Genomic DNA, 25,208 nt, shown 5'->3' with positions numbered 1-25,208 from the left:
ACAAAGACAACATGTGAGAACGAGACACAGACAGAGGAGCCAGAGCTGGACTCGAGTAAGGTGTGAAGAAACAGAGACACCTCAGCCCAGTGTACTTCGTGCAGACAGACAGTCAGCCACCCCCAGAGGGCGATGACGAGGAGCACCCGAGGGTGACGTCACGTGCCCCAAGCAGTGGGAAGTATCCCTCAAGGGAACACAAACCCCCAAAGTATCTGACAGACTATGCCCGGAGAGGAAGTGACGAGGATGACAGTACACTTACCACCATTGATTACTGTCAGTGGGGTACCTCAGACCTTTAAAGAGGCCATAGTGTCCCCTGAATCAAGTAAATGGGAGAGAGCAATGGATGAGGAGATGAGGTCCCTAGAGGACAACCACACCTTTACTCTAACCAAGTTACCAGATGGCAGACAGTGGGAGGGAAATGGGTGTACTCAATCAAGGAGGGTATTGAAGGCCACGACAAGTACAAAGCGAGATTTGTAGCTAAAGGTTACAGTCAGAGGGAGGGGATAGACTACGGTGAAACATTCTCCCCCACAGACAATCTGACCAGTGTAAGGGTAGTGATGCAAAAAGCAGCTGAGGACAATTTTATTTAACATCAGATGGATGTGAAGACAGCCTATCTGCACGCACCCATAGACAGGGAGATATATATGGAACAACCCGAAGGTTACGAAAAGAAAGGAGAGAAGCTAGTGTGTAAGCTAGAAAAATCCATTTACAGCCTGAAACAGTCTGGGCGAAATTGGAACGAGATGCTCCATAGATGTCTCATTGAAGATCACTTCCTACAGAACCCAGCAGACCCCTGTGTTTACTCAAGGGAGTCAAAAGAGTTAGGAAAAGTGATCATCGTCATTTGGGTGGATGATTTGATCATCGCAGCAGACAACACTAGAAACCTAGAACAGGTGAAAGGTATGCTCTCCACCAGATTCAAAATGAAAGACCTTGGAAGGTTAAAGCATTTTCTAGGCATGGACTTTGAACAGTCTGCCAATTGTGTAAAGATATCCCAGAAGAGATATGTGGAAAAGATCTTGAAACGTTTTGACATGCAAGAATATAGATCAAGGGAAACACTGTGTGATCAAAAATTACTACCAGGAGGATGCTCAGAAACTGACAGATGTAAAAATGTACAGAGAAGCGGGTAGCCTCATTTATTTGACAACATGTACCCGCCCTGACCTATGTTTTGTAGTGAGTAAATTGTCACAACATTTTGCTGACCCCACAGAGGAGCATTGGATTACAGCAAAACATGTTTTTCGTTATCTCAAAGGTACAGCAGATAAACAGCTGTGTTTTAGAAAGAGCAGCGAGGGCTTAGGGCTTAAAGCCTACAGTGATGCAGACTGGGCGGCTGACACCACAGATAGAAGAAGTACCACAGGATATTGTGTGAGTTTGAACACAGACAGCTCACTGGTTTTGTGGAAAACAAAGAAGCAGCCCACAGTGGCACTATCAACTTGTGAAGCCGAATATATGGCTCTAGCTATGACAATACAGGAATGTGTTTATCTAGAACAACTGCTCGAAGGGATGGATACCTATGTATATATGAAGACTGTTGTTTATGAGGACAACCAGGGAACCATTGCGATTGCTAGAAACCCTGTGTGCTGGCAGAGATGTAAACATGTCGATATAAAATATCATTTCATCAGATCTGTCATCAGAGAAGAAAGGATGACACTGATTTATTGTCCAACGGACGACATGGTAGCAGACGCTTGTACTATTTTCTTTGTAGATTGTTTTTGGAGAAGTTATACAGTGTGCTAAACAACCCTAAGTGGGAGTGTTAAAGTTAGAGGTTCTATGTAGGATTGCAAGTAACTGTCTAACTGCATATATAACTGTTTCCACTAGAGGGTGCTCTAGGCGGAGCCACTCATGATACCACCAGGTGGCGAGTATATAAAGAGATGTCTCCTCCCCCTCTACCTCTTTCCCCCACCTGCCTCTCACGGAGAGGAGGACTCATGTGCTGCTGTTTAACATGTGAATGAATAAACCACGCCAAAGGCTAAAGATAGAAACCATGCCTCTTGACCACATTATTGTCGCCCCATAGCCAGATTCTGTCAACAGTTATATACTGATGATTTCAGTTTGTAGGCTACTGTTTGATAAAAGTTATTAATCAGATTGGCGTGTGTCAGATGATACTCAAAGTTTCAGGCTCAGAATAGGCCCCAAAATATTATTTGGGACAGAAGACTGATATCAGGCTTATCGTTGAATTTGAAGTCTTTCTAATATCCTTTGCATACTGTAGCTTGTTCATGTACATTAACATTTTTATAGATGGGGTATTTAGAAAATCATGTACGTGCATGTTGAAGATGAAATAAAACTTTTTTTTTATAAGAATTACATCCCAGGTCCCAACTCAAGTGTAAAATAAGTGTAAGGCACATATTACAATGAACATAATGAATTCTCCATGTACGCCACATAGGCATTGTGTCTGTGCATTGACCGGGCGCTGGGGTACATGTACATACATCTAGCCACGCTTTTATGTGGAGTGGAGTATTTTCTTGTTAGAGTCTTACAATGTTTACCAAACAAACCATAACAAAGTTCACTCTGGACAAGGCCTGGGGAAAACACTTCATGACAAGAAGTACACACATCATCGCAGACATCTGGAGCATCGCGCAGGGCAAGATGAGTAGGAGGCTTTGATGATTCAGCTGCTCGCTCTTTTCATTTAGCTAAATGTTATAACACACCAAAGCATTAGTGCCATGTTTAATGTTAGCCCTGTACGACTCATAATATTTACAATGAGATACTTTAATAGTAGTTCTTTGTGCTGTTCTTTTGGGGCCTCAGGATGGCCTTTTATGGGGGTAAAAACATACACCTGTGTGACACTTGGGAGAGATCTCACCGTAGCCTTATGTCCCATAGGGGTGGGAGAGGAGTAAGTACGTGTGACACTTTGGAACACGCCCACACACAGAGACGAAACTGCTTGTGGAGCCTGAGTTGGTGAAACGGTAACTTACTCTAGATTTCCCCCGAGGCACTGGTTTCCTACAGTATCATGACGGCAGGAAAAACACGATGGCACCTCCCAAATAGTTTCAACTGTTTTGATCCAACTAGGATAAGAAAGACAACTCCTCACACTAGCCATCAGGGCCATTTCTAGACTGCCGTGCTACAATCTAGTTAACTAGCTAACATCTATTTTATAAATTTTTTTTTACTTAAATTTTTATTTAACATTTATAGACATACAGCACTCAGACAATACCCACAATGACATCCATAACACAACTAGAACTCCCCCATATCCCAGGCCGATGCGCACGGAGCCGGGCCCCCAGCGACACGGGTCCCTTGAATTAATTGGACCAGGCCCAGTAGAGGAGAGGGGCCGAGTCACCCCCCCACCGAGCCAAGCCTGATACCCACGCTCCCATGTCACAGAGAGCCCCACCCCACGCCCACCGACCCCGCAACACATAGGACCCCACCCATGTCACCGATATCACCACATACATCCATGAAAAAATAAAACTGACAACACAATAAGAAAAAATGAAATGAAGATAAAATAGGTTATATGATTAGCACTCTTTCCCCCGTTGGCGGTTTGGAGGGGAATCAGCTCTCCCACTGGAAAAGCCTCCCCCCCAGTGACAGAGATACCCCCCAAAGGAGATTCTCCAAGCTTCTCTTCATGTCCAACAGAATTATTGTCCTTCTCCATTGTCCATGTGCACATTTAAAGCAACTGCTATTCTAACATAACTAAAAAAAATAATAAAAAAAGACTAAAGACAATTGGCACTTCCCAGGTTTTTACCCCCGTTGGCGGGCTGGAGGGATAAGGCTCTCCTGGAGAGGGCCCTCCTATAACGACGTAGATATCCCCAATGGGGATTCTCCAATGCCCCTATTATTGTCCAACATTTTATTTGAATTTGTATCTTTCATATGATAGTACAGTTCCAGAGCTCCCGGTCAGGTCTCCGAATGTGTTTCCCCATGTTCCCCGTCGTCTTAGTTGTGCGTCATGTGTGTTAGTGTCTACAGTTTAGTCTAGTACGTGTTATTTATATTATATGTCCCGAATCAAGACCCAATTTTCCCAACTAATGTGTTTACCTTGTCTGTATTCCCAGTGGTCTGTGTGTTATCTGCAGTGTGTCTCGAGTCATAACATCCATTCACTATCAAATAATATGCATATGTGTTATTGAATCTTGGTCGGTGTGTGTCCTCAGTGCTCGAGTCCTGTTTGGTGTGTGAGATCTCGTTATTTGAATCCTGGCTGGTCTGGTTGATCTAGGTGCTCGAATCCCGGTTGTGGCCTCAATGCTCGCATCTTGGCCGGTCTGGGCGATCACCGTGCTTGCATCTCGGATGGTCCGGTTGACCTCTGTGCCAGAGCCCTGGCTAGTCCGGGTGTATCCAGCGTCTCTTTGTCCTTCTTTTGTGGGTCATTTGTTTTATTTCTTTTGAATTAGCCTCCATGCTCCTCTGAATATTCTGTATTGCATCGAGTCCAGTCTGCCTGTTGGTTTGCATGTTAACATCGTTAGCGTTCTGTATTGCTTCTAGCCTGATCCGAATGCTAGCTTGCATATTCATCGTGTTAGCCATGTTAGCTTGTAGCTTCGTCTCCAGCCTCACTGTTGTCTAACGGTTTTATTTCTTTTGAATTAGCCTCCATGCTCCTCTGAATATTCTGCATTGCATCGAGTCCAGTCTGCGTGTTGGTTTGCATGTTAGCATCGTTAGCGCTCTGCAGGCACGTGCACACATAGAGCCCAATGGGTGCTTGAGCACCTGCCTTTTTGAGCCTCATAAAAAAGTGCCATTAACAATTATAAAGAAAATTTAATTACCTTTACCTGCCCTTCCAACTGAAAAATGTCAGGATATAATCAAAATATTAGGTAAAGAGAGAGAGATGCCCCATATTCCATTGCAGTTTGCACGGCCTCCTCAGCGTGCTTCTCCACGGACCTATATTTTATGCATAGCGTGGGTGGTGATGATGATGATGATGATAGAAACCGCTGTGGCGCATACAGTTGAATGCTGGTATTACACTCATTGAGGGACACGAAGAAGTCAAGTCCGATGGGATTTGGGAATCTCAAATACAAATCGGGATTGGAATAAAAAATGCATTTATATTAAACAATACAGAATATACAGCACTTCTTGGGGTCTGTAGGGTAAGCACTTATTCCCTCCCCCCTGAACTTTTATGGAGATGTATGGGCCTTTTAAGTCAGTGATAAAAGTGTCTTTCAAGGATAAGTGAGCTCCTGCACTGATTATTATAGTTCAATATTCAATATTTGATCACCAAAACCCCCCAAAAATCATAAAAAGGGGGCCCCCTCGCCCGAAAAGGGCCCTTAAAAATCTGGCTACGCGCGCTTGGTTAAAACACACATATAGTGCCCTTTTCAGCCTTTGAGCACCTGCCCCTCTAAAGTCCTGTGCACGTCCCTGGCGTTCTTCATTGCTTATAGCCTGATCCGAATGCAGCTTGCATATTCATCGTGTTAGCTTCCATGTTAGCTTGTACCTGTAGCTCCGTCTTCAGCCAGGCCTTGCTGTGGTCTAACGTTATGTTAGCTTGTTTTACGTGCTGCGTCATCCCCTCGTGTTGTACCTTTCCCTTCGTTGTATTCTTCTCTCACTTCTCCTCGAGTTTTGTGCACTGGGTCTTGTCATCGTTCTTTTATCTTCGAGTTGTTACTTTTTATCGTGTTTTATAACTTTTTATTACCTTTCTTGAATTTTGGACCGGGAGCTCTGTTCTGCAGCTGCTCACCTGCTCCTCGCCAAACCAGAAGTCCTATTAATCTTTTCTTATTTGTTTGTTTGTTATGTTTACTGGCAAAGCCACATTCTGCTTTCTGGCTACGGGGGTCCTATGCAACCGCGTAGTCCGCATATAGCAAGAGACGGCCCTGCTGACCATCATTATTTTATCATCACTATAAAAATAAGTCTGTGTGTCACCCCCAAAATCTAGTTACTGCTTGTGTTTACACAAGCTCAAATAATCCCATCATCCTATCAATGGAGGTGACCTTGCACACGTAAATCCTCAAGTTTATCACCAAGACTCTTTACGACAGCGATTCACAGCTGGACGCTGTTTGATTGTCTTGGATGGAGTCATTGTACTAACAGAAACTTTGGCCGAAGTAGTCGACCAAAATGTTATCCCATCAAAGTAATTACCGCCTCAGAACACTTGAGCAGAAACCACTGAGAGACGTTTGAATGAAGCGGCCAAATTGATCTCTAAGGAGACTGGGGAAGTGGATAATGAAGATTTTAAGAAGGACCAGGGACCATAAAGGAAGCCGCTGGACCTGCTGACTAATGTAGGTCTCATATGCTGTGAGCTCTCTACTATGAAGATCTAAATATTTCACTATGATATATGAGAATATCAAGCCCACCTAGTATTAGCTAGGGATGAACCCTACAGTATAAGCCCACAGTGACATGTTCTATCATTTTCAGTTGTAAGTTATTTTGCATATACTGTAACTAAGTGGGGTTTTTCCTTCTTCTGGTTTTGTTTACTTTTTTTTGTCACATTTTCATTTTCACAAAGCTTAAAATTAAAAAGAAAATAAGAATTTTTGGTCACAAACTATTTTTGGCTTTCATAATGAAATCTGTATTTATTTTGTATTGATAAATTCAGATAAAACCGTTAAACGGTGCATCAACCTATGTATCTTTAACGATGATTAACAAATTAAATAAAATAAATAATACAACAATAATTCTTGTTGCCACTTGATATTCAACGGAACATTGCTGTCTTGATATTATGAGGCGTAGAGAAATAATAAAGGTATTGTCTTTCCAGTGCGTCTAGGAGGTGGTGTGTGTGGTATCTATGTCACTGAACATGACGGAGCAAGTCACATATCCCTGCAGAACCCCTTTAAGGCAACGCTGAGTGAGTGATTTCCACCATCTTGGCCTCTTCCCTTGAGGTCATGTAGTATCTGTCATTTCCTTATGTCGACAATAAAATTTAAAAAGGGCCGCTTTGTGATGCCAACGCAGTCGTGTTCCAACAAGCCGCGAGGACCCGTAATATGAAAATGAACAGAGAGGCGCCACTTCTAGAAACAATGAGAGAGAGAGAGGGAAGCAGTCTAAAACATGAAATATGATTAATATGATTAAGTTCACACAGAGATGCTGCACTGGACTGCATTCATACAATAATGAGGATAATCAAAGGATTAATATAAAATGCAATGAAGCAAAAACGGATGTAGGCTTTTAGAATGACTGTACATAGTAGTAATTGTAGTTTTGTTTGATGAACTTCAAAATACCACAATATTGACAATAATACTGGATAGAATATACAGTATGATAAACGCAGCAAGACATGTTTGATGTGGTGCATTCATGACATTTGAGAAACAAGGTTTACAGTATTTTTGCCAAGATGAAGTGACCGGTCACCCAGGAGCGATGCTGGGGATGAATCATCGATCGATAAAACTGGAGAGAGCCCACACTCCTCTTTAGCACTTGTTTTGAGAAGCCTTTTGCATGTAGGCGTTGTGTTTATCCTGACGAAACACACAGAGTATTTCTGAGAAAAAGGCACTTTGGAAACTCTGGGGTCTGCTGAAGTGCCCTGACCTCGTCACCATTATAAACTGTTTGGACAGAACGCTGTGGCGTAGGTGAGTAAGAGCAGCCATTTACGCAGCCCATTCAATCAATGTATGTTTTCTGGGAGTGACAGGAGAGAACGGAGTACCTTGCTAATAATCACCGAGCAATGCCTCACTGCCAGTGCGTAAGTTCTTGAAAAGGAGTTCTCAGTTAATTATTGGGGGCGTGATGTTGGAACATGCACAAAATCTTTGACTTTCATTTGAAAGTAACTAAATATGCCTTTACTTGATTAGTTTTAATTGAGTGACATTTCAGCACTCTTTCCACTTTGCTACTGTAGTTTCTAAATGAGACTGCTGGTAAAGAACTAGTATGAGTTGTTAAATGACCAAAGATGAGTTCAAATATTTTATGAAAGACTTTTATTTCAACTTATTTAGTCGAAACACGACTTAAATATTATTCTGTGCTTATTAAAGCCTCAAGCTAACCTTCAAGGATTTCCTCTGCCTCTGATCGTGTAACAAATTAATTAAAACCTTGGATCACTAATGATATTAGAGCAAATTGTTGTGGGTGGCATGGGAAGCGATGTATGGTAAGTTCAGCTGAAGGTCTCGTTATTCTTTCATGCTGCTGATCATAATAATGACAGGTATGTGACAGGCAAACTCATTCGATGCGGACGGCCATTTTGGCCACAATCACGCCATAACGATTGTGTGCACCAGTAAACAGTGCATAAAAGAGTCTTAACACTGATTTAACACTGACTATGAAGCATAAATGAGCCTTAATTAACACGCTCAGTGCCAGCCATGCAGTGCGCCTTACCCCCCTTGAATGCCACCACCCACTTCAATGATAGAGCTCTCATATTTGAAAACGCATAAACTATGTCTTAAATTATGGCTATGTGTCTAATCTGGCCGTCGCTTATCAATGACTTGTTTGCAGTCAACATTGTGGAAACGGATAGTTAATTTCTGTTTTATACCATTTTGAAAAACGCTCGTCTTTTGAAAGTTTCAGGAAAATATAAAGATTCTGTGATAATCGCCCTTTACTGGAATATTCTGGAATACACAAAAGACGTTGTCATTTTTCGGCCTATTTATGAATAGTTTTCAAATAAACGCTAGATTATCGATAGTATGTGTACTTATGCACGCTATAGAAGCGAGCTGAAAAATCGATTATCTCATTTCCTGATCAGCACACACACACACACGCACACACACACACATAGGGCACACGTTGATATCTCTGTGAAAAAAGCTCTGATTATCCTAAGACTGGTAAAATAGATTCCTTACCTCAGATCAGATGTTCTCCAAAAAGATTATTCCAATTCCTGATCGCCATTCCAAATATCGATCGTGTTTATTGATCCAACGCTGGGTACTGGAAATATGTATTCCACGCAGTTCTGGGGCTCCAGAATGAATCCAATCCTCTCAGGTGACTTGCCTGAGAAGTAAAATGAGGAAACTGGATTTTTTCCCCCCCATGTGTTTCATTCAATCCATTCCAAAGGGGTGCAGTACCACAGGGAGAGACGATAGGGGCGGTATTTCCCCAATGGAGCTCAGAGAGAGTTTGCAGCACTAACGTGAGGCTAGATTGATGAAATATGAATTCAAATCGCTAATAAAAAAAAGCGAGATATCTCGTCGCTGGCACTCAACGGTCGGCATGAACTAACGAGAAATCTTGTTGCTGGCACTCAAAGTGTTAACACTGACTATTTTCAGCAAGTGTTTGTGTGTGAGGGATACAATTAAGGGATTTCAATTCAATACATGTTTGATATAGTGCATTTAGGGAATTAAGCAGCTCTATAGTGTATGCCTGTGTCTGTGTCCGTTTACATTGGGAATGCACCCAAATAATTCAAAATGCAATTATTATTCATAATCCAGTGTTCAATTTGGAAGTTGATTAATCTTTTCAGACATTTCGCCTCTTCCGTCTTTGAGCTGGATGGTTCAGAATAACTGTTCCAGTGCCTACTTAGCAAACTGATAAAAGTCGACAAAGACAAAACAATCGATTGTTTTGTCGACTGCAGAATAACCGACTACAACAACACAGAAATTGTGCATATCTGTGAGTATACTTCGCTGTCACCCGGTAATCCCAAACAACAATCCCCTTTCTCCTGCCTGTCAGTATAAGCCAGTGACTCACTAAGGAGAAACTGGGATCTTTCCATTTTTTTCTCCCTCCTCCCACCCCATAATACACTCAGGCATACCTGGGAGTGCTACGTTTACTGTTGAGACAGGCCAGGCTTTTAACACCCACTGGGCCAAACTCAACCCTTCAAAGGAGGTTTGAGGGATTCCAGAAGATGTCAAACAATAGCTGTGTTTATTCACCAGCGTGCCCCTGCTTGTTGAACATCAGAAAGAGGAACAGGCCGGCGTCAAGACGATCAGATGACCAGTTGATCAAGAAAATGCCAAATACATGTTTGGAAACTGTCGTGGTTTGATATATTTTTTAGTAACTATCACTTATCCTCCTTGTGAGCTCTTAGAAATGTCTTATAAACATCTATTAATCATCATACTGTGTAATTAAATACCATTTGGTGTAGACCCTTTAACCAAAGCAATTTAAAGGCCCGATCATTGATTCAAAAGTAAACAAATGGGTAGCCCCACCAACAGAAATGTCTACCAGACATGGTTGGTGTTAATCCTAGACCAGGCAGGGCTATGGTTGGTGTTAATCCTAGACCAGGCAGGGCTATGGTTGGTGTTAATCCTAGACCAGACAGGGCTATGGTTGGTTTTAATCCTAGGCCAGGCAGGGCTAGAGTTGGTGTTAATCCTAGTCCAGAAAGGGCTATGGTTGGTGTTAATCCTAGACCAGGCAGGGCTATGGTTGTTGTTAATCCCAGTCCAGGCAGGGCTATGGTTGGTTTTAATCCTAGACCAGACAGGACGAGGGTTGGTGTCAATCCCAGAAACATTATTGTCTTGCATACTGTATGTTCACTGGTCCATCCATTGTGAGCATTCCTGCCAAAATACAGGAAGATTGCACAATATTATGTGAAATTCTGACGATATTGTAGCACATAATACATTTCATTAAAGAAGCCAAGCCAAGACATCTTTGTGAAGTTGAAATTCAGCATAGATTTGTTCATCTGTGTGTGTGTGTGTGTGTGTGCGTGCGTGTGCATGTGTGTGTACGTGCGTGTGGCTGTGCAGTAATATATGACTGGTTGTGTGTGGGAATTCTACATTTACTGTAGTGTAGAGTACCAAGCAGACTCTGTCACACAAGCAGAAAGACGTAAAACACTAGTGGTTGTTTACGTTAGCGTATAAACAAGACCCGTCACCACGGACGTGTATATTTTGTGAGTCTCTGGTGATACATTGTGTCAAAGTCAATCTTTCCAATTTGCAAAGGAGTGTGAATGGGAACAGACATAAGAACAAATAAAACTCAAAAACAGATTAGATGTGTTTTACCGAACTAGGGCATTCCATCAATTATTTGATGGTTAGGGCCTTAGTCTCTACATTTTAGTCAATTATAAATTTTTCAGATTTTTTTTTACATGTTGGATAATATAATATTGTATTAATTGAGAACCAGCATAGGCCTACCGTTGGTATTTCACTATTTTATTAACTAATGAAAACATATGATGATTAAACATGAATGTGTTTCATATAGAAACTAATGCAATCATATGGTACCACCATGAGATTGCATAAATGGAAGCTAAATAATTATCTTTTATGTGAATTCCCAATGTGAAGTATGTCTAATTACTGATAATCTTACTGTACTGATAATGGTGGAAACATCAATATTCCTATTTGCTTACAGATTCAATAAGCCCATCAATGTCTTCTTAACTCATTGACTGCCACGCTGTTTTTCCATCTTTACTCCCTGGCGCCAGCGTTATTGACCATTTTCACGATGTTTGCGGACCCATCGTATATTCTATATTATAGCTATGGAGACAATAGTATGGCTCATTTGACAGGCACTATTTATACTCCAACAGGGAAAACTGTTTATTTCGATTTGTGCACAAACCACTCTATCTCACGATCCAGATATCCAGGCTGGTTTTCTGGATCGTGAGATATAGAGTGTTTTGTGTGCAAATCGTGCAGGTTGCTCGCCTGAATCCTATATTATTTCCAGGTCAAAGGTAAACACAGCCATATTATGTTTCTTCACAAAGCCATCAAGGGGGGGGGGGTCGTTTTCCGACGCTGCTCTCATTACAAAAGCATGTTTTATGATGGGGTTCGGTAAAATAGACGTTACCTTTGTCAGCAGGTACTCCACTCTTGCTCCAAGTGTCTTGGATCAGAACAGGATCAATAAATATAACGTTAGGTGCCCGTTACCAGCGCCAGGGTAACGTTAAATCCAGGAACGTACTGTACATCCAAACAGCCGTTTGAAAATACTAGAATCCAACATAGTCTGGTGAAAACGCACCTTATCATCCATACGTGTGATCGTTTTGTCTTCTTCTTCATAATCTACAATAGTTCGCTCGTCATTGCATTGCAGTTCGCAGGGTAGTGGCTACTACAGATGCAGCTCTCAGGGCTCTGAGCTCTGCTCTGCTCTGCTACTGTGGTAATCATGCACCATTAACCTGGCAGTGATGTTTTTTTTATTATCTTTTCCCCCCCTCCTTTTTCCGATTTTTCTCCCACAAAGGTCTGCATGAGTGTTTAGAATCATAATAATAATAAAAAAATAATAAAAAATAAAAAAAAACGATTGGTGCTCAAGCGTTGGCTTTCAGAAATGAGATATCTCGTTTTTGGCGCTCAATGAGTTAATGATTATACAGTAACAGGTTCTTTGGAACATATTGCCGTCCTACTATGAAATGAAACGTTAAGACCTGAATTTGAACTTATTTTAATAATAAGTTAAAATAAGTTTAATTTATATAGTTAATTTGTAGAAAATGTATTATTGAAATATTTTGGTTATTTTTGTGGTTTTGTAAACATTGGAGCCTAAATGCAGGCTTATATAAATAACAATAATAATAACAATAACAACAAAAGTACTACTACTAGTTATCCTACTACTACTACTAATACTAATGTTATAGTAAAGATAATAGTAGTTGTAGTAGTAATAATGATGACGATGGTGGTGATGATGAGGGTGGTGGTGGTGGTGATGATGATGGTGATGGTTCTGATGGCGGTGGTGATGATGATGATGATGATGATGATGGTGATGATGATGATGATGATGGTGGTGGTGATGATGAGGGTGGTGGTGATGATGATGGTGGTGGTGGTGGTGATGATGATGATGATGATAGTGGTGGCAGGGTGGTGGTGGTGATGATGAGGGTGGTGGTGATAATGGTGATGATGATGGTGGTGGTGGTGACGATGATGATGATGATGATGATGATGATGATGATGATGATGATGATAATGATGATAATGATGATCGCGGTGGTGGTGATTGGATTTGTATTGTAACGAAATGTGATTCACCCACTAATAGCACCGATATTTGCCCTCAGCTCATTACCAATGACAGCAGGTGCATAAGATAATACAACGGCAGTGAGAGCAGGCAGGGGTGAGGGGTGGGAACCAAATATCGTAGGAGTACTTTTTGGACTAGTGTCTCTTTTTTTCTTCTCCTCCTTGTTTTCACAACGACATCCAAACTTAATAATATCGCGCATCTCGGGCTCCTCCCATAAAGAGAATCTATCTCCCCGCCGGCAGGTCATGTAAGCAGCTTCACTTCTACCAGTGTGTTCAACAGTTGACTGGAGTTACTGCCTCCACGCCCAACTCCGCGGCAGACAGAGGACTTTAAACCCACAAGAAGAGGAGGCATTACTTTGGTTCCACTTTGTCGACTGCTTGAATTTCACGGAATTTACGAGTCGATACCGACAACATACAGTAAGACATGTCTGACAAGAAAAGGGGAAAGGACAGAAAGAGGGATGGAAATAAAAAAGGAAAGAAAGAGACAGCCAACTCTCCACCAGGTATGTCAAAGGTGTTGAACAAATACGAATTGTGATCGCAGCAGGGTATTATACTGTGCCCTCAAGTTTACAAGGTTAACAAACAGCTGGGGCTCTGGGCTGTGTTCTAGTCATCAGCGAGGTGTTCCAGGTTCACCAGCAGAGGCTACAGGTGTTCTCGGGGGGCTGTGGGGCTCAGCAGGATCTCTCTCTCTCTCTCTCTCTCTCTCTCTCTCTCTCTCTCTCTCTCTCTCTCTCTCTCTCTCTCTCTCTCTCTCTCTGAAAATATAACAAATAATAGTGTTTTGAATCTTTAATTGCCCGAGTATTGTTTTTCTCTCTATTATTTAACCTGCACATTTTGTGTGATTATTGCATTTTGTTTGTCAAAGGCCAAATTAGGATGAAATTGGCTCTTCACGCGAGGTTATCAAAATAGTCGGGACTTTTCTTCAAATAGTTGCCCAAGTGCTTTTCTTTTCTCCAGAGCTGCTATTATTATTATTATTATTATTATTATTATTATTATTATTATTATTATTATTATTATTATTATTGGGCTGTTCATCTCGCCGCCTCGCTGTGGGGTGAGTGACAGGTGCAGCCCATTACATTACTGATGAGCTCAGGTGTCAACATTCCAAACCAAAGCTAAACATCCTTTTTTGCCAGATAGCAGATCTCTCTTTAAAGCATGGATGTCATTTTGGTTCCTGAGAGGGGGGGGGGGGGGGGGGGGGGGGGGTTCTACTTTCTAGGAAGTCATTTTCTGCAGCACTTCTTTCATGTATATCCGCTAACATATAAAGAGGCGAACATCTCGGGGGTTTAGAAACTCGATCTTGGGCAACTTCGCTCCCTATTGTTGCAGCATGGCCCCTCTAGTGGCATCAGCCATGTGTGGCAGGTGTGGTATAATTTGGGGTCTTAGGGGAACTTCCTATGTGACAGGTGTTCAGTGGGTTTTTGTCTATTGCTTCCCTGTGCTCGTTTGAATGTTGAGATTCAGCCAAACCGCCCCCCCCCCCCCCCCCCCCAGCAGATTAATTAAATTGCATGATCAACATTGAGATAGCCTCCTATTGCCTTTTTTATATATTTATTTATTTGAAATATCACTTTGATTCTATTTAATTCAAACAATCTGTTTTTAGTCAGCAGGGAATGATAATTGGAGTTGCTACTCTGTGGGGGGGTTCTATTTTTTCCCGCATACAATTCTGAGCATTTTGAATGTCGATCAGTTTCTTATCAAGACTATAAACCTCTATATTTAGCCTACCGAGTTCATATTGCAGGGGTAATATATAAATATGTGCCATGTGTGCCTGTAGAATGCTTTTGAAATGATTGACAATGACCTCCGGAGGGCCCACACTCACCAACTCACAACATCAGCCATATGTCTTAAACTAATCTTAGGGAATATAATTGGAAAGAGAGAGAGAGAAGGGGGAATTTTTATTTGGGGGAAATCGTGAGGAACTATCAGTTACTCTGTTGTAGTCACATTATAATGGAATAATACGTTATATAAATGTATAGATACATGTGTGTGTATAAATGAATGAACCTAAATATGTAGTTTGACTGATGGATACACAAAATGGGTTTATTTATGTTGATTTAATTTAGTTGTGTTGATTTTTCTATTTTTGCAAAATGGGTATATTCTGTTTGGTTTTACGCAATAAGTCTATCTGTGTGTTGTATGTGTGTAGGGGCAGGTATATATAAGAATTTTTCTTGCTGTTCCTTCGGCCATGGAATTTGGTGAATTATATTAATATGTACTGTTGGACTGTGGTAATTCCATGTATGAATAAATAAATGATGATGATATAAGCCACACAGTTGCAGTTGGGACGTGACTGGGTTTGTGTGTTTGGACCTTGTTCCACTCGGGTGTCTAGGACCCCGGCATTAGATCATGGAATGCCTTCCCCATGCTGGAGCAGGATGCTTTGGAATGTGGTCTGTGATCCGTGTAAATTTGAAAGTTTGAAAGTTGCGGATGAGCCCCCCCCCCCCCCCCCCAAAAGGGATCTCTCCTCCATGACATGGTGAAACAGCTGGGGGAGCGCGGAGTGGCCCTGAGAAAACAAGAGAGAACTGAACGGACAGAAATTAAGTTATACCCTCCCCTCCTCTCACCCCCCCCCCCCCCCACTCCTCTCTGTAACGCTTGTATCCCAGCATGGTTAATTTCCAGAGAAATATATGTTGTTCAGTGAGTCGACCACCGTGCTTCATGGTCCCGTCGCTCGTTCTCTGCTGTAGGTTTGAGGTGTGGAGAGGAAGAGCCTCTGGTGTAGATCCCTGCATTGTCAGAACTTGTCTCAGGAGGCTTGCATTGTCATTGTTGTCATAACTTGTCTTTGACAGATGATTATAAAGAGGAGGCTTGGATTTCAAAATGTTCCTCTTGTCAAATTGATAAGGAGGACGTTTTTAGCACAAAGGCTATGACTTCTAGGCTGTATATTTCAGATATTGTGAATTAAGTCTCAAGTCAAAATGTATTGCCAGGTTTCTGGTGTTGACGCAGTATTATACTATTTTACTTGTTACGTATTCTACTGTTTTGGCACTGTTTTTCCCTTGCACCCATTTTTGGCTACTTGAATTGTTTACTTTTAACAGCTTTGCACTTCATACACATTAACTCTCATTAACTTTGGTAACTCACTCTTGATAAGAGCATCTGCTAAAGGCCTTAATGTACAGAGAACTAGACATTTGCTGTATTTGAACGTGCTGGACTGTTACCCCTCTGGGCCTACTAATACAGTAATGATGACATACTGAACACAACATTCCCACTTGCAGCTCACTGGGGACATGACTAAGGGGGTTATTGCCAGAGCAGAGACACTGAAAAGGAAGGAACCAGAATATGTGTAGGATATGGTGTAGTCTGATGTATTTTCCTTATGAATGACTGGCATTTTAGCCTCACCAAAGGGTCCCCTTTTTAAAATAGTCTATTCTTCTTGACGTAATGTAATCCAGTTGAACCATCTGCTTTTGTCAAGCTGAAAATCTCTGCCGTCGGTCTGCGTCTCGTTGAGAACAGCTTTTGTCTCTCGAGCGTGTCGGAGATGGGGAATGTTGAAACGTTGAGCGCAGACACGACCTCGACACGGAAGAGGTTCATGTTTCTTGTTTTGCTGCACGGCTTGAATTACCTCTCTCTCTCTCCTCCATTACTTAATGAATTCCCTCTCCCTCCTTATCAGATGAAATATTTCTTCTTAACGGAAAGGTTCCGGTTTGGGTTGGGCTCTCTGGCTCACCAAGTGATGAATGAGATTGAAAACGGCAGCAGAACAGGTCTGATGGTGGGAGCTTGTTCCAGAACCAACAATGAATGAACAGAAATAAGCATGGCAGTGATTTATTCCCCCTGGAGGGGGAACCTTTTGTGTTCTCCCGTCTCCAGGGTTGCCCTACTCGGGTATAGGAAGCGGATGCATTGAGCAACAGTTGTGTAAAGCCAGATCAGCCCAGTGTAAGACATTGTGGAGGAATATGCCAGCCAGTGAGATCCTCGGCTCTGGGACTAGGATGTCCAGAGAACTCTCATCCTACTGGTACCTGAGGCACTCTTTTCTGGTACCTGAGGCACTCTTTTATAGCACCGTCTGTGGCCATAGATTAGTAGATGGAAGTAAAGCTGTGTATACTGTTATGAATTGATGCCCATTATCTTTACAAAATGTAAATTCTAGGCAGTTGCTTTTGTAAAAAAAAAAAAAATCACCTCAATACCTTCCCACCCCGTTTGGTCAAACGGTTTTAAACCGCTCCATTTATAAAACATGTTTCCTAATGAAGGCAGATTAAAGTCTGCAGGTGGTATCTGTGTACAATTCCCCTTTCCATTTTGTAATCGCCTCCGAGAAGCATCTATCTTCTGAGCTTTCACCACAGGAGGTCTCTGTTAGCATTCGGCAGCGCTAAGCAGACAAGCGGTTGTTTTCCACCGCTCCCATGCCGGACGGTGTTGGTTGGTGACTGTGAATTAGCCTAGATGGTCCTGAGGTATGCAGCATTATCTCGAGACCTAAGTGGCTCGGCTAACGGTATCAAATACCTTTACACCTGCTCAAATATTGACTCAGTCCCAGTGCAAACGGGTGATTGTGGCTACATGCAACACGCCTCTTCATTTGCCTCCATGGGAGGTGCGGAGGTGCCATGCAGTTCCTCTGTAGTTGATTTTGTTAGCAAATGAAGTAGGGCTGTCTTAAATACTTCGAAGCTTCGTTCGATGGGCATGGGATTCGATTATAAAAATATATATATATATTTATTATTATAATTTTTTTGTGCAAAATCAACTCTGCCTCTGTTAACTACAACAAGCAATGCTGTTTGTTATTTAAGATGAGGTCGGACTCGGCACTGACAGATTTGTGTTCATTGTGCTGCTTTTATAAAGCCTCAAATGACGGCTTACAATATTTCATGAAAGTGTTTTGTGATTTAAAAAGGTTTAAACTTTACAGCACTGACAAAGTGCTGTACAAGTCCCACAACATAAAAAAATATATATATAATAATTATAAATAATAATACAAAAAAATGTAATTCCGAAGCTTCGAATTAAAATCGAATCTCGGCCCCAAAGCTTCGAATTCCAAAAAAAATTCAAAGGTCAGCCCTAAAATGAAGCGATCAGTGGAAATGTGCTCCTCAAACAATGAAACCATGTTGACCATTAGGTATAATACAGAAGTAATGGGTAGGTCTGTACCAGGGTTGATTCCAGTGAAAGCGTAAATGTACTGTAGATAAGATGGTGGGGGGGTTCTAAGTCTTACCCCTAAAACTGATCATAGTTCAGAATGGTTCCTATTTAGATATGTCGTCTATTATGATATCTGGACACATTTTGAAACATTGATCCCATATTTGATTGTATTCTCTCTAGATGCTGCGTCACTGCCACTGCTGAATGAATGTAGGGAAAACATGCATGTTAGTGATGCGACACTCGTGAATTTGATTCTTGATTTCCTGAAGTATTTATGGCCTGTGAAGTGTAGGCACACGTGCCCAAATGCACAACACACTGTCACTTACATACAGCACGAGCGAGAGGGAAAGTTTGCAAGTTAGCTGTCAGTGGATTGTAGAAACCTTGAATGACTCAAGCCATTAACTGCCAGTCTGTGGGTGGCGATAGGCATCTCTTCCTCGGACGGTAACCACTCGCTCCGACAGCTGCGTTTACAAACCATGACTCAGACCAAAATCCTGGTGTTCTGTTTCATGTTATTTTCTTACTCCCAAGAAAGAATAGTTGGGATTGTTCTGCTGCCATCCTTGTGAGAAGTCGGAATGTTTTTGGCACGTGACTCTGAACAGAACACGGTCGACGGAGTTAGCCACGCTTATTCCCGTTACACCATCCAGGATGGAATATATTAAGCTTTCTATGGCGTTAGTCCTCGCTCGCACTCAAAATATGTTTTTGTCATGTAAACGACCGGCAGTTAAGCGAAGAGAAGATTACACGTAATCCATAATCGCATGCAGTTGGCCTATATTACTCAAGCAGGACTGTTACTGGGCTTTTGAAATCTTCAAAGTCGTTAGGCAATCTGAGACTGTCACTGGATTTAGAGACTTTGCTTTTGAGCTTTTACTGTATCGCAGCATGTCTGTGCCTATTGCTGAGCATACCTCTGCCCGCCTCCTTGCTTCACAGTTATTGTAGCACTGTCCCAATTAGTTCAGGGCGTCCTCCGAGATGCAAAAGAAATTGGGTGAGCATTGCAAGACTGGTATTCTCCCAAGACGTGAAAAGAATCCGGGTGAGCAAATTAATTAACCGCGAGTGAAGGCTTAGGAAAACCGGGAGGATTGTTTGGACCGCATGTAGAATGCGGACGTTCCGACTTCAAACCATGGCCCCACAAATTCATGTCAAGCAGGGTTTTTAAGTGTTGTTATTTTGTCTTTGCCAGCAGCTTGTTCCTTTCTCCAAGCCAAAGGATAGCTCTAGCTCTTCTTCGCGTGGGATTGTGCAATGGCCCTGGATTTGTTTTAAATTAGTATTTAAAAAAAAAAAATATGGCATATAATGAATTTCACAATTCGCGGCAGTAACACAAGGGGGTTCCAGTTAATTTTGTTGGCAAGCAACAGAGTCATGTCTCTGGTGTTTGAAAGCTCTGTCTGTGTTAATCTGGGGCTAATCGGAGCCATCAATCATGGTGCGCTCCTGACACGGACTAGACACTTCAAAGACCCGCTGTGTGCTGACAAAGTCTGAGGCACAGAGGGAGGTGGGCAACATGTTTTAGTTTCACCCTGTGATGAAGCACCATTCACAATAAATATATATATATACATACAGTAGGTTTAAGGTTATGTCCAAGGGTAGACCTTACATTAATCACCCCCCTCCCACACACAAACACACAAAGGCTTTTAAATCTTCATACTATCATTTGTGCTACTCTGTAAACTCCTTGACCTCGGACAACGCCGACTTGGTTGCTGGTATACCTTCCGCTCCCATCCCGGTGCCTAACCATTCCTCCGCCTCTTATCTCATGTGTTGCAGCGGAGCCCAAGCTGAAGGAGATGAGGAGCGTGACCGTGGAGGAGGGCATGAAGACCACCCTGAAGTGTGAGGCCGCGGCGGGCAACCCCTCCCCCAGGATCAAGATGTACAAAGGGGGCGTGGAGCTCACCAGCAGCGAGACCAAACTCCAAGATGCCCGCTTTAAAAAAAGGAAAAAGTAAGTGATTGTCTTCGTCCTCGTACGTGATAAATAATAGATGTCTCACTCTCTCTCTCTCTCTCTCTTTCTCTTTACCCTTGAAATTGTGTATTGTCGGGACACATGTACACCCACCCACACCCACCCACACACACCCACACACACAGACATGTGGCTGTGTCTGGCTGACAGCATTGCAGCACTCAGTGAGTCATGAGTTATTACCTTGCACGACTGTTTTCATTCATGCTGAGGCGGCATGAAGGGTTATTTACACCCACACCTAGCTCTCAACTCCAGCCCAGCATGCCTCTATTGGCATCTGAATTGGGGCGGAAAGTGTGTGTGTGTGGGGGGGGGGGGGGGGCGAGGCCAGACACCTGCAACCCCCCCCCCCCCCCCCCCCCCTCTCTTCCTCTTCCTCCACCCCACCCTTCTCCCACCTTTGCCTCTGCCATATGCTTGTCTTGTTTGTGTGGGCAGATTGCTCAGTGAAGCAGACAGTGTGACAGCCACAACACAAAAGGAATATATATATTATTAGTCGGGAGTTTGCAGGAAATATCTGTATGTTTATGAATTCATGGCCCATCCTGGAGCTTATGCCATATGCTGTCTCCCACTCTGTGATTATTTCATATTCCCTTCAGTGTCAGCGTATTGTCACAGTGTCAACTTGATTTAACATCAAAGTAAACGGTATCCACTTCTCTCTCTCCCCCTCCGTGTGCTTTGGCAGAGGGAAAGTGTTGGAGTATCAGATCCGGAAGGCCAGCGACATCCACGCGGGCTCCTACACGTGTGAAGCCACAAACAACCTGGGCAAGGACAGCAAAGCGGCTAACGTGACGCTCATCCACGGTAAGACGTCCGCAGCGCTGCCCGGCGCACCCTCGGGCCGCGTCCCGTCAACATCCGACCAGTTGACCACACACTCTTCTACCCGTGGATGCTGTGTGTGACCGTATGGCTTTATAAGTGAATTAGTGAGCGTTCCCTCATCATCAGAGCGGCGCGAGGGAAAGGATGTGAATGAGACAGAGGGTTAATAGTCTCCTAAGTGGGATGGGCCCATGTGCCATAGAGCCACATGCTGAGTAAGAGGACCAGGATTAGATGTGTGTTACTGGGGATGTTGCATACTGTAGATGCTTAATGTTAGTGCTGGAGAACAACCTGTAACTTATTGATTTCATGTGAATCTTTGCTACCAACTGGATTTAGCCAGTGACGGGTAAGTTGATGACATGCAGGTGTTTTGGAGAAGTTACAATATCCAAGCATCATTTGGAGGAAGTCTTGGATCATCAAATATCCAAGCAATAGGCTGATGGTGCAAGTGGTGCCATGTAACTTGCCAAAAGCAGTTACATGGTTATACTTTTTGTTTTGCCCTTCAGCACTTAATTACCTGCTCCACCTTCTCGCTCGGCTGGTTTTGCCTTTCCAAAAAAGAGTGGGATGCTGATCAACTTGTACTTGCGGCGGATTTGGTTGAAAAGCCCAGACTATTAATATTACAGACGGGTAAAAGCTTTAGACTTTGCTGGCCCGGTCCAAATCCCCACACCCCTTTTTCTGCAACATTGCAGCAGTGATCAGTATGCGGACCAGTCGAAACCCAGCCACTTAATCACTTGATTCAATTAGGGAGTAGTACTTCTCTGAACGGCTGCCAAGTAAGAGAAAGAGCCATTTCATCCACGTTTTCTCCCAGGGACAAGCCCAGGGCCTGGCCAAGCTACCCATGATAATTACAGCTCTCTGGACCCTCCTCAGTATCGACAGGACTGAAGTGTCTGTTTATATGTTGTGTTCTACATGTTACCTTAGTTCAGACTATCTTGTCTGGTTCAGCCTATTAGGAGTTTTAAGCTCCTGTTTGAATTGCCAAAATAATGCTGATAATGGAATGTCATGCTTGTAGCTCTGAATGGAATCCCCATTCTTCATGGTCCACCATGGAGATGTACAGATGTCTATGACACCATGGCATAGAGATTACACACTACCCTCACAATTTACACTCTCCTTTACTGTGACACTGTGACTGCCATTGTGTAATTTATTGATATATATTCCTGTTTTATATGGATTTGATTCATGGCTTTTCGAGTTCCTCTATCTACCCACCCTTTGTTTCATTAAGACCCACCCTTTGTTTCATTAAGACCATTCTCGTTTCTCCAAGCCTTCCACTCCCACCAGTTCAGAATCAAAAGGACATAATTAGTTGTATAGCCTAGAATGAGTAATTTTTACTAACCGTTCTAGGAATAAGAGACTAATAATTATCCAAATTGGATCATATTTAATCCTGGAGTATGCTAGCAGAGACGACTGTGGTTAGACTCCACCACCCAGCAAGGTCTGTATCCCTAACCCAGCAAGGTCTGTATCCCTAACCCAGCAAGGTCTGTCACCCTAACCCAGCAAGGTCTGTATCCCTAACCCAGCAAGGTCTGTCACCCTAACCCTAGCCCAGCAGGGTTCCTAACTCTAACCCAGCAGCCAGCAGGGTTCCTCTCCCTAAACCTAAACGTCTTTTCAGACGGTAAGTGACACTCCACCTGCGTACCCACTTGTATCTGTGGAGTCTCATGTGAGATGGGCTATAAATGGCAGGCGCTGTGCATTATAATTATCGATAACGGCGTGATATCGATAAGTGGCACTGGCGTCACATATTGATATATTTGCATATATAAATTTTTTTATATAAATACTTTATACTATACTAAAATACTAGGTCTTGTGGCATGTTTTAGTTAAAACATCCCCATTTCATTTAAATTCAGTTAAATTGCAACTCTGCACTGTGCATTCCAGGGCTGTACGCTAAGCTTTTTCACTAGGGGCACACTTGCCCCTAAATGAGAAATTTAGGGGCAAAGAATATTTTTGGGGGGCAAATTTTTTAATAACTATTTTACCATTATAGTAGGGCTGGGCGATATGGCCTCTAAATGATATCGCGATATTTTGACATTTCCTCTAAAGCACTTAAAAATGCTTGATTTAACCCTTTGATGCATACAGTCACACCAATATGATGATTATAATAAGTCCCTGCAACATATGTTTGCATTATTAAACCATGAAGATGCTTTAAAAAATTATTTAATGAAAATGTACTAAGAGTAGTCTACTGACACACTAATAAAAAGAATTATTTACATCTAAGACAATTTATATAAAAACTCTTGGGTGCCTTTTACACAGTACTGTGTTTTCTATCCACTTTAGCCAAACACACACACACATATATATATATATATATATACACACACACACTACTGTGAGAAAATAATAATCACACAGACTTAATGATTTTAGAATATTTCAGATAATGAAATTAAATGTTTATATCATCAACTATCCAGTTAGTATTTATACTGTGTGTAACATTTGGCTACTTTAAATCATTGAATGTAGAGAGAGAGCGAGAGAGAGAGGGGGGGGCGAGAACGAACAAGAGAGCCAGCCCCCCCCTTCGGGTTTTGTTCTAGGTTCGCGTTTTGATCGTCTAAGCTGCCGTAGGTGATGACGTCACACTCGAATGTAAACGGGAAGAGATGGAGATCGAAATTGAATGATATACAGAAATGAATAACCAATAAATATGAAGTTATGTTTAAACTTCTGTTGTCAAGCGTTGTCAATATAACCTACCCCCTTTCCTCACGAATGGAACTAGTCTTGTGGAGTCCGCTTTGACCGTTTTCCAGGGTTAGCAGAGATCGCTAGTTAGCTTAGCATAATCCTAATGGATACCTTGGTTAGAAGCTACCGTTAGCTCATTGCTCGTGTCAATTAAATTGCATGTTATTAAAGGTCCGCGCTGGTCTGTCTAATGAAATTACAACCGCAACATTATATTGCACTGTACAGCCCTGGTTGTAGGCTAATGTTTTACTACAATTTGTATGGATTCATTTAGGAGTGAAATGCGAATGAAGGGTTGAAATCACCACTCGCAAGCTTGCCCCCAGATATTATTTTAAACTTGCACGGACCAAATTAGGGGGCAATTTGCGATCATATCATCGCACTGTACAGCCCTGCATTCAATATGCAGTGCACTCCTCCATCACATCCAGAGACCACAGCAGTGGCGGCCGCCACTGGGGGGCGCTAGGGCGCCGCCCCCCCCTCAGGCCCTGCCCTGGTTATATGAGAGAATAACAAGAACATTTTTTTTTTAGTTTTTTGTTTTATAGCCCTATAAATAATATAAACATGTTTAAAATGAATAATATTTACTCTTTAAGTGTTTGTGTTTCCAATGCACAATATAACGTTAATAAATAAAATAATAAATACTCGTTTTCTTGAACAGGAAGTGACTCACTTTTTTTTTTTTTTTTCGGCCCGGGCTAGACGCGATAGCGCTCTGAGTGCGCGTCACTGTGTGATCGCTGTATCCGTAGCAGCCAATCAGTGCGTAACGCGCTGTGCGTTGAAATATGACTATTATGTTGGAATCCGGGCGCGATTTGAAGCGGTCTAGGCACTCGGCGTCAAGAATTTCTGTAGCCGCATTTCGCGGAGACGCTCTCTGATTGGCCGACGCCAGTATTTTTTTCCATAGCAGCATTTCGCGGAGACAATCTCTGATTGGCCGAATCCACTTTCTAATGTTCCAATTCTAGCTTATTCTAGGTTGGTGGTAGATAGTTGTTGTTGTTGTGAGATGTAGCTGTTTGTCTTAGAGCGTGACTGCAAGTTCTTTAGACGGTTAAGCTTAGGCACTCTTTCAAAGTTGGTTAAGGTTAGAGTTTGTCTTAGAGCAT

The 25,208-nt window shown here is 42.4% G+C and overlaps 1 protein-coding gene across 4 annotated transcripts in view; it reads left to right on the top strand.

Annotated features, from left to right (window-relative positions):
* nrg1 (neuregulin 1) overlaps nt 1-25,208 on the top strand; it is a gene marked incomplete at its 5' end in the record, with an annotated part of 216,810 nt that overhangs the window by 115,748 nt on the left and 75,854 nt on the right. For all 4 annotated transcript variants that reach the window (XM_084324597.1, XM_084324600.1, XM_084324599.1 and 1 more), the window contains 2 exons: nt 20,256-20,433; nt 21,155-21,276. In XM_084324597.1, the coding sequence (XP_084180723.1) occupies nt 20,256-20,433; nt 21,155-21,276 (300 nt within the window). The remainder of the gene's footprint in view (nt 1-20,255; nt 20,434-21,154; nt 21,277-25,208) is intronic.

This window comes from Notolepis coatsorum, assembly GCF_963971535.1.
Source record: "Notolepis coatsorum genome assembly, chromosome: 11".
NCBI classification, from domain to species: Eukaryota; Metazoa; Chordata; class Actinopteri; order Aulopiformes; family Paralepididae; genus Notolepis; species Notolepis coatsorum.
The sequence above is the reverse complement of the archived record's forward strand: the minus strand, read 5'-3'. Positions and strand labels throughout refer to the sequence as shown.